The following is a 10998-nucleotide window of genomic DNA, read 5'->3' as shown; positions in this document are numbered from 1 at the left end:
CAGGTCCTCTTTAAGAACTACTGGTGTGTTCCAGGAGCCTTGTACACACTAGTTTTATTGAGCTTAGATTGGACCTGATGGGTAAAATAAGGTCTATTGGTTTAGCAGGAATCATTTGCAATTTGATTGAAAACTGGCTGAAGGATCATATCCAGAGAGTTGTGGTCAATGGTGAGCCGGACTTTGGACTGTAAAAAAAAAACAAAAAAAAACAAACACTCAGTTTGTCCAAGTCACCCGCAGATGTGTGGAGACTTATTGCCATGGATGCTCCACTAGGGGATTCTAGCAATAAGTTTTCCAGGATGGGATAAGGAAAACCAGTGAAGAAAGTTGCATTGCTGTCCTCACTATTGTGTACGGCTCTGCCCAGGAACTTTCAAGAATTACATGTGCAAGAGTTTAAAAAATATATTTATGTAGTAAAACTGTGATTCTCCCAATATTTGTAAACAGAAAAGAACATTTCTAATCTGCAGTACAGTATTCAGTAAATAAAAAATATCCCTACACAGGTGGTCCCACAACATCAGCACCCAAGGAAAGAGGGCTGCAAAATCCACATTGTCTTTACAGTTCCTCTAGATATAAAGGAAACTCATTCACACAGAGGTCTTCACAGACAGATACTGTATATCTGGCTTTGCCCTATATTGGATCTCTTAAATACTTAACACGGGTCAGATGTCAGGATTGAGCTAATTCCCTCTCGCTGGCCTAGTAATTGGGCTATGTAATGAGCCCGTTAGAGATAGGAATACAGGAAGGTCATTGAACAATCATTACTTATTATCACTTATTATTATCTTTAGCCTTCACTTGTTATCCTACTGGAGAAGACTTTGGCACAGAAAGAAAACATCACAAAGTAAAAGAAAAGATACTTAAAAGGGGTTTTCCAGGAATCCTAGATGCCGGGTTAGGGTGATGTTTGGACAACATCATACCCCATCTCCGGAGCAATATACTCTGGGCCACAAATAGGATCAGATCCCAACAAAAGCAGGAAGACCTTTATCAAACAATTTTTTTAGGAGACGTTTCCATGGATAAGGCAAATTTCACTCGACAGTATTCATCTTCTTGTTCACTGGCATTGTTAAAATGCTTTAAAAAACGTAAAAAAACTAAAAACATAAAAAAATTAAAATGTAATCAAACACTCATTGATATTTCTTTTTCATCATCACTGTCCATAATTCTCTAAAATTAGTTTGTGTTAAGACGTCTTGTAGAATCTGGTTGTGCATTTACTTTCTCTTGCGCTTTTCTTCTTTCCTATACTGTGGACTGAACAGCATGGTGAGCAGGATGAGAATAGGGATCACCAGGTACGGGGCATAGACAGAGACCAGAGTCAGACGCTCCTGCTGGTTTGGAGAATCCACCTGGTTTGTTTTTGGGAAATCGCCATAAAGAAGATGAGCGAGAATAGGCAACACTGTCGTGGCTACATGAGATGAGTAGACAATGGCAGGAATCCTGATCCAGCGCTGTCCCCCTGAACATGGAAGGAGCAGAAGGAGAAATAATGAGTCTTACAAGCTTCAGCAGGTCAAACGCTGAACATCATTCCTGGGGTTCAAGAGCGGAGTAGGAATAAGCCATGGGGAGAGCACAAGGATATCACACACTCCCCCAGCAATTTCCTAACACTATACAATGTGACCATGCTCCCGCCCATTGGGCTGTACAGGGGACTGCGGTCAGCTCCATTCACCACCTCCACCGAGTGTTATAATATGCTGGCAGCATGTTGTAGAGAAATGCCCAGTGATACCAACATTCCTTTATTATTTCTATTATTATCCATTATGGCTTTTGTGAAATATTCCCATTTTAATCTGTAAAATAATGAAGCAGTTGATGCACCCAGGCTCAGGTCCTCAGCACCCGGAGCACTGCCCAAATCACTTCAGCGTGACAGAGAGGGTAGTGGTAAAGGTAGAAATAGCTGTGCACTAAGGACACACTCGAGGTGCCCCAATTCGGATTTACATTTTTCAGGAACTGCATAATGGACAGAAAGGTCATGTGACTGGAGCATCAGCAGGTAATACTGAAAAACACTGCTCTGGATACATGACCTATCAGGGCAGCAAGCGTCTGCAGCTCTTGGCCAGGGCTGAGATAGAGAGTTGACAACTTTCAGGCAGATTTATCTACCTTAGAGTAAACCGCCTGCACAAGCTTCTATGACGCTTGTACAGGCATTAATGCGACCTCATGATTTCAGACAAAAGCTTTATCTCCTTACCCCTCTCCCATATACACAAGGTTTGACAAGCATATGATAAATTATTATATGTTCACCTGCTCAGGATTTGTAAAGGGCTAATCACTCCAGGAATCTGCAGCTTAACCCTGCTTCCATCTGTGAATTATTATTTTTGAGTTCATCCACAATTTTTCCAACAGAAAATCTGAATGAATGTAAATGTGGCGCATATGGAAAGCATCCACTGAATGGTTAGTTGTTTTCCCCTGCACTAAGTAAACGGAGTATAATGCATCAATAGCAGAGCTGCTGCAACTCCTCTCTGGATGTAGGGAAGGAAACCCAATGTTATCCCAAAAAAGATCCACAATGTGTGAGACTGCTCATATCTCACCTTTAAAGAACGCGTAGGTAGCTATGGGGAAGAATGGAAGCTGCACAATGGCTTCACAATACACAAAGCTCTTAAACCAGGGTGGAGGGTCCAGCATCAGGTGGTCTTTAAAGGTAACACAGTACCATTTCATCAAATCAAGAAGCTATAAAAAAAAATAAGAATTAGGAAGTGTTAATATAATAACATTCATAACAAAAATTTAAGCAAATGTAAAGCATTCAGATATTAAAGAGAATATATTGGGCATTTTTCTGGAGATTAGAAATCAGATCTGGCATTAATGTGCACAACCTCTTAATGGGGACGTGGCACCAGATTTTATCTTATCAATCTACTAGTCCCCCCCTTTCTCAAACTCCCTTTTTAGGTTAAATCTCATTGGTTTACCCATAAAAAAAGGGGCTCCAGAGGGAGTGTCCCTACATACACCCCAATCTCTGGTTCTACAGGACCTAGAAACATGCTTCTGGTGTCATATTAAAGATAAGAATCTCACCATTCATAGTGGCTTGTGGTTCTGGGAGCTACAGAACGGAAAAGCAAGATGCAGATGAAAGTACAATTCCTGGACTGAGCCTAGAAATACTAAACTGCCTTCAGCATGTCCCTTTAATCATTGTAGTTCTGGTCCAGTCCCTTATGTGATGGGAGAGAGTTTGGACGGACGGAAAAGTTTATAGAAATATTCAAAATAGGCTCCAGGCAGCGGAATGAAGACGCCAACATCTTGGTTAATTAATGTGAAGAATTCAATCATTTATTCATTGATAACTTTTTGCAACAATCAGTGCACAATCCCTTCACATGTAGACTGGCTGTCAATGGGAAAAATGTTCAGCATGTGAACACACCCTAAGAGGTGACCCAGGCGAGAGGCCCCGGACACTCTGCCTTATACATAACCTGCATTTCCAGTCCTTGTGACTCCAAAACAATTCATCACACTGAAAACGCAGCTATGTGTGAACAGGAGTCACTATCACGCACTAGAATCAATGACAATGTGCAGAGGCGGTTACTGACCTCCTGCGGGTACCAGCTGGCGGGTAGCACGGCCTGCAGATCCACCAGCAGGGTGATGGGGATGTGCGAGAAGAAGTAGAAGAAGAAAACCCACTCCAGCAGCCGGGTGACGGAGGCCATTGTGTCCAGGGAGCAGCAGCGGCGGCAGCTGACAGCAAGGAGAGCGCGCACCGCTCACACCACAGCCAGGCCCCGCCCCTGTCCTGCCGCCAGCCATACACTGCGCAGGGCGTCACGTCACGTGACCAGCTGGAGGAACAACCCGACGTGCGATTTGCTTCAGGGACGACAATAACAGTCAAAGCTGTCACTAGGGAGAGGGCGGGGCCTACACTGTCTCATCTACATAATCACTATGGCGGAGGGCGGGGCATACACTGTCTCATTACATAATCACTAGGGAGAGGGCAGGACCTGCACTGTCTCATCTACATAATCACTAGGGAGAGGGCGGGACCTGCACTGTCTCATCTACATAATCACTAGGGAGAGGGCGGGACCTGCACTGTCTCATCTACATAATCACTAGGGAGAGGGCGGGACCTTCACTGTCTCATCTATATAATCACTAGGGAGAGGGCGGGGCCAGAAAGTGTAACGTGTGGAGGAATGACTGTGTATAAATGGGCTCATGTCTCATTACTAGTGCTGATCACCTGCTGTCCGCTCACTGACACATGACACATAAGTTACACCTCCCTCTTTTTTCCTAAATAAAAATAGGAGTGATCTGTGAGGAAGTAAAGTAACACTGGCAACCAGTTCAGCCACCCAGTGTCATGTACCTATGGCGGGGATGGGTGTCACTCTGCGAGCAGCGCAGCTCCTGAGAGAGCTGGACGGGCACATCATAACCACTGCTGCACATCACTCCCAGAGACAGTCAGCTCACTGCCATTAGCTTACTGTCAGACATGGCAAAGTGGTGGGGCCAGGAGGCAGGACCATGCAGGACACCTGGGACAGCGGGACGGTTAGGAGTTGTGTGATATTAGTGGGGTTAAGCTTAACTGTAAAACCTTAAACTGTTCAACAAACTCTAATAAATCAAAACACTTCCCTCTCGCAATTCTTTACTGTTGTTGACTTTAAAGGGCACCTGTCAGCAGGAATGTGATTTTAAGCTGGTGACAGGTTCCAGTAGCCTATGCTATGCTGATTTTAAAAATGCCTTTGTCAGCATTCTGAATTGTTTCAGTACTAGTACTACTATATTAGTTTAATTCACATAACCTGGCTCCCTGCCAGCAGCATGTGGTGAGTCCCTGGGCTTCCCTCCTCCCTCACCATTTCCTGTCATGTGCATTAAGCAGGCAGGGGAGCGGGGGCGGGAGGGAGTGCGGGGATGATGTGGAGTAGAGAAAGATGCATGAGGAGACACAGGCACATACAAGCTGATGTCATGTAAATAGGGGTTAAGTTGTCTACATGGACAGACACCAATAAAGGCAACCTGTCAGCATGGAGGTAATTTTTACTTGAAGATAGGTCCCAATAGCCTATGGCATGTTAATTGTGAAAACTGGAAGTTCAAACGTCACAAGTTATCTTCCCTTCCTCTCAGCTCATGAATCTCCCTCCACATCCCTCAGCCTCTTCCATACTCCCCCTGTGCGGAGGAGGAGAGCAGGGATTGAGGTGAAGACCACTCATGCCGTTTGCCCCTCCATGGGACTCACCACACAGAGGGAGCCAGGGGCAGGAAGCCAGGTAAGGTAAAATAATTGATTAAAAGGCTCTGGATTTATTCATAATACTGACAAGTCAAGGCATTTTTGAATTGCCTGAAATAGACTGTTGGAACCAGGTAAAAATTAACACCTTAATGACAGGTTTCATTTAATGGCCACTTTTCAATGAAACAGACATTTATTGTGTGGCTATCAAAATTTTTATTTTAGTCATCCTGGGTGTATCCAGAAGGTTTGAACCTATCCAGCAATATACACATACTGCTATCTCCACAATACAGCAGATTTCCATAGGGCCCCAAACAAGCCGCAAAAGAAAATAAATCTTGTATGAATTATAATTAATAATCACATATTAACTACTGTACTGTAGTACGGCGGGTACACCTCGGCACCCGGGAGAAGAGGAGGGGGTGAGCGCTGCGAGGTGTTACAAATTCCACATGTAAAATATTTGTAATTTTGATTTCTATCAACACGAGGCTGTTACTATGTAATTATTTCAAGGTCCAACAATTATCGATTCCCCCAGCCCTGGAGATAGTGTTGTCATAACTCTGAATAAGGTTCATGGTCAATGACTGGACTTTTGCCCCCGCACTACTGATCCCTTTTGTACTGAGACTGTGCCGAATATGAAAAAGAAGCCGATCACCTTATGAAACTTAAAATGAGCTCATGAAAACATTCTGTTTGATGATTACAGACGGTCCCCTACATAAGAACACCCGACTTACAGACGACCCCTACTTAAAGACGGACAAATGTGACCTCTGGTGAAGTTCTCTGAATGCTTTACTATAACCCCAGACTGCAATGATCAGCTGTAAAGTGTTTATTGATAATCCTTGGTCCCATTACAGCAAAAAATTTAGAAAATCCAATTGTCTCTGTACCTCCAGACAATTTTTTTTGGTCCCAATTATAAAATATACAGTTCCAACTTACATACAAATTAAACTAACAAACCTACGGAACCTATCTTGTATGTAACCCGGCACTGCCTGTACAGCTAAACATAACATATACCGTTAAAAGTTTGGATATAAATGCGGAGTCAGCAGTAAGATCTGTATTGATACAGAATATAGATCCGATACTGTGTTTCGATTGCGCCAGGTTTTGCTATGTTACCTGAAAATCTGCAGGATAAATTAAAGGCGAATAAACCTTTTATTTGTCATAATGACTGCTTGGGGCACTACTGATTCTGAGAATCCACTGTAGATCCAACGAGACAGTGCCGAATTTTGGGCTTTGTCCTACTGTTCCGGGAGGTTAGAGGTAGGTTCCGGGACATCATCAGGGCCAGCACTATGGGTAGGCAAAGTGGGCATTTTCCCAGGGCCCCTCTCCCTGAAAGAGGAGAATCTCGTCAAATGAATCTAAAATTGTGTTTCTAGGTGCCATGGATCCAAAGATATTCAGGTTTAAAGTGAAAATATCAGGTGTGATTTTTATATATAAAAATCATTCCCGACTGCATTTTAACAGTTATTATCTCCGTATCTGACGCTTAGAAACAAGATTCATTTAAAAGAAGAGACTGTCTCCTTCTTAGGAAAAAAGGAGTGAGGTTCCATGTGTCACAGAGCCAGAGATACAGCCCTCTGAAGTGTCTCCCCCATCTCCAGATTCTGCAGGCTGCAGGGAGAATTCTGAGAATGCTGCACACAGGAGCTGCTGCACCTCACAGATAATGGAAATATTCACTTTATATATTACTACATTCTGATAAGGGATTTTATCAACTAATATTCATGTTTTTATCCCGAACTATCTAAGAACAAACTCTCTTATTGCCTTTTATTTCGTGATAGTTTTTTTTTTGCTGAAAATTGACCGATACGATGAACATTCGATCTTCTTCGCCTAATGACGCTACATACTAACACCAAGACCCAGAACTTGTCCATAAAGTTACACAGACATGTTCCGGAATAAAGTTTTATCCTCCATTATTTACACCTCACTCAAATTCTTATGAAGCATGAAGGGTTCTGTTATTGTGTGGATAATACAATGACGCACATATAAAAGTGACTTTTATTATTTCATTAGCTTGGTTTATGGATGTATAGTTATTTTTTTGGGTTACCGTTGTGTAAGGGAGCATACACTGATAGGTCATAGTATCATAGTATATAAGGCCAGAAAAAGACGTACCATATATTCCGGCAAAGAAGACGACCCCCTTACTTTCCTGTTTAAAATATAGAGTTTAAGATATATTCGCCGTATAAGACTACCCCTTTTCCAACGCATACAAAACACCGGTAAAAAAAAAAAAAAAAACAGATTTGAATTTAACATGGTCCTTTTTTTTAACAACAACATTACCATCGTCCATTTTACTGTAAATGTTACCATACTGTACCTTAAATTTTTATTTTATCAAATATTCCATGTCATGTACTCAGAAGCGGGAAAAAAATTCCAAATGCAATGAAAATGGTGAAATAATGCATTTGCGCCATTTTCTTGTGGGCTTGGATATTACGTCTTTCACTGAGTGCCCCAAATGACATGTCTACTTTATTCTTTGGGTCGTTACGATTAAGGGGATACCAAATTTGTATAGGTTTTATAATGTTTTCATACATTTACAAAAATTAAAACCTTCTGTACAAAAATTATTTTTTTGATTTTGCCAAATTCTGGCGCTAATAACTTTTGTATACTTTGGTGTACGGAGCTGTGGGTGGTGTCATTTTTTGCAAAATTTGATAATATTTTCAATGATATCATTTTTAGGACTGTACGACCTTTTGATCACTTTTATAGATTTTTTTTATATTTTTCAAAATGGCAAAAAAGTGCCATTTTCGACTTTGGGCGCTATTTTCCATTACGGGGTTAAATGCATTGAAAAACCGTTATATTTTGATAGATAGGGCATTTTTGGACGCGTCGATACCTGATGTGTTTATGATTTTTACTGTTTATTTATATTTACGTCAGTTCTAGGGAAAGGGGGGAAATTTTAGGTTTTTTTATTATAATTTTTTTTTAAACTTTTTTTAATTTTTATTTATACTATTTTTCAGACTCCCTAGGGTACTTTAACCCTAGGTTGTCTGATCGATCCTACCATATACTGCCATACTACAGCAGTATATGGGGATTTTCCTCATTCATTACAATGTGCTATCAGCACATTGTAATGAAGGGGTTAAAACGAAATAGCCTCGGGTCTTCGGAAGACCTGAGGCTACCATGGAGATGGACCATGCGCCGCTATCTTTTTGAGGCTGTGAAAACACCAGCGATCGGTGCTAGCACCGATCGCGGGTGTTACCGGTAAGCCTTTGCTGCAATATGCAGCAAAGGCTTACCGGCTATGGAGAGGGCTCAGCCCGTGAGCCCTCTCCATGCAGCGCAACCCGATGGCGGGCGCGATTACCGGCGTATAAGACGACCCCAGAGAAGACAGAAGATTTTTCTGTCTTCAAAAGTCGTCTTATACGCCGGAATATACGGTAAGTCTATTGGTGTTTGCTGCAAAGTTGCAAACAGTTATTCTTGTTTACATGGTGATTTCTGGAAAAATTAGATTTGGACAGAATATGAGCTTTTTATTTTGTGTGTGATATATTTTTAACCTGTTCACGACCCGTGACGTAATAGCACGTCACGGGTCGGTCGCGGGTGCATGGAGAGGGCTCGCGGGCCGAGTCCTCTCCATAGCCGGTAAGTTTTTGCTGCATACTGCTGATCGCCGCCAGCAGCTTCAAAAAGGATGGCGGCGCATGGGCGCCGCCATCTTTTCGAGGACCGCCGCTCCCCGTGACGTCATCGGGGAGCGGCGATCCGTCGCCATGGTAGCCTCGGGTCTCACATCAGCACATTGTAATGTATGAGTAGTAAAATACACATATAGGATCGTGCAGACACCCTAGGGTTAAAGTACCCTAGGGAGTCTGAAAAATACTAAAAATAAAAAAAAGTTAAAAAAAAAAAAAATTATAATAAAAAAACCCTAAACTCAAATACCCCCCTTTCCCTAGAACTGATCTAAACAGTAAAAATCATAAACAACATTATCTCTCATATCTATCTACTGTATATATCAGGTTCAGTGAAGAGGCAGCACTCCTTGTAGTGATGAAAGGGGTGAAGCTTTATTCCATAAAAAGCGACGTTTCGGTGTACCGTTACACCTTTATCAATCTTCACCCCTTTCACCACTACAAGGAGTGCTGCCTCTTCACTAAACCTATATTGGAGACCCTGGCCAAGGGATCACTGGCTTCTGCACCCACTGCTAGCTGTGCTGCTCTGGATCTTCTACTTTTTACTGTATATATGATCTAGAAATCTCTATCATCTTTCATATTTATCTTCTATCATATTAGTTATAATGAATAATTCCTTTATTTATATATCGCACACAGATTACGCGGCGCTACACAGAACTTGCCATATCAGTCCCTGTCCCCATGGGGCTCACAGTTTATTCAACCTACCAGTACGTTTTTGGAGTGTGGGAGGAAACCAGAGGACCCGGAGGAAACACACACAAACACAGAGAGAACATACAAACTCTTTGCAAGATGTTGACTTCCATATTCCCATATTCTCCCATATTACAGTTTGTTTTACCCTACTAAATGGAGCCTCTTAAAGACTGTGACCAGCCATAAAATAGTTTTATTTTTGGGCCCCACTTTTAGTTTTGCCCACTTTGTCTAGAACCGGCCCTGTACATCATCACTATATATGAAGTTGTAATTGCATTAGAGGAAAAGCTAAGGAAAGCTGCAGCGGGGGAAAAGGGAAAGGTATCCTGGTATTTTTTTCCTGAGGAGGGAACAATATAAGGGGGAGCTGCTAGGAGGGCAAAATATGAAGGAAAGCCGAAAGGGGGAACATTATAAGAGGGAAACACAATGGGTCCGCGGATCGCACTATCATCGGAATATCTGAAGGGCTTTTTGTCGCACACAAACTGATTTTGGTGCATCGGCGCCGGCTTTCACGCAACACAAATCGGGGGCGGTCCGTCGGACGATCCCACGGATACGGACAACGAGCAGGATTTAACATTCAAAATTGTGTCGCAAGCCATGCACTTACATGCACCGGGAAGAAGAAGGTAAACTCCAGCGGACCTGAGCGGGGAAACGACACATGCAGGAAATTGGACGCACGATTTTAGTGAATTGCGGCAGCTCCGAATCCTTGTCGGAGAATGCACCTCGGGGATCACGACGGGACAGGTAAGTAAATGTGCCCCAGTATCGGGAGGGGGCTAGGGCACAATATGAGGGTGGTATAGAATATGATGGGACCATTATATGAGGGTGTGAGGGGAGGAGAGGACTAAACTGTGACAGGAGTTGAAGGGGCACTAAGGACACCATCAGGCTATATCTCAGTTAGCTCCATATAAAATTGATGAGGCAGGAGGGAGACCGGACCCTGTTCTCGGATGGACCCCTAAGCAGACCTATCCTTACCTATCCTGTAAATATGTTATAACTTGTTTCACAATCCTTTAACACAGGGCTTGCGTGACAACTTTTCTTGGCCACTAAGTGGAGTTAGGGTCAATTCACAGCTATAGTCAGTGGCGGATTAAGTGTCCAATGGACCCCGGGCTGTTTACACAACTAGGGCCCCCCCAGCGTCCAAACCAACATGTGGCCGAATGTTTTGGACTTAAAGGG

General features: G+C 42.7%; 1 protein-coding gene across 1 annotated transcript; it reads right to left on the bottom strand.

The window, feature by feature from the left end:
• Nucleotides 1-397: 397 nt before the first annotated feature.
• TMEM97 (transmembrane protein 97) lies at nucleotides 398-3861 on the bottom strand. Its single transcript, XM_072138181.1, has 3 exons — nucleotides 3639-3861; nucleotides 2613-2757; nucleotides 398-1501 (listed from the first exon to the last, which is right to left on the bottom strand). The coding sequence occupies exons 1-3, from the start codon at nucleotides 3756-3758 to the stop codon at nucleotides 1251-1253; spliced, it is 516 nt and encodes a 171-aa protein (XP_071994282.1). The 5' UTR covers nucleotides 3759-3861; the 3' UTR covers nucleotides 398-1250.
• Nucleotides 3862-10998: the final 7137 nt, after the last annotated feature.

Source organism: Engystomops pustulosus, chromosome 2 (assembly GCF_040894005.1).
Source record: "Engystomops pustulosus chromosome 2, aEngPut4.maternal, whole genome shotgun sequence".
Classification (NCBI taxonomy): domain Eukaryota; kingdom Metazoa; phylum Chordata; class Amphibia; order Anura; family Leptodactylidae; genus Engystomops; species Engystomops pustulosus.
Note: the sequence above shows the minus strand (reverse complement) of the source record. Positions and strands in the feature narration are given on the sequence as shown.

Coding starts and splice junctions, on each gene's coding strand:
- TMEM97 (XM_072138181.1), bottom strand. CDS start 3,758: ATGGCCTCCGTCACCCGGCTGCTGGAGTGGGTTTTCTTCTTCTACTTC. Junction 2,758..3,638: donor CCAGCTGGTACCCGCAGGAG/GTCAGTAACCGC, acceptor TTTTTTTTATAG/CTTCTTGATTTGATGAAATG. Junction 1,502..2,612: donor TACCTACGCGTTCTTTAAAG/GTGAGATATGAG, acceptor TTCCATGTTCAG/GGGGACAGCGCTGGATCAGG.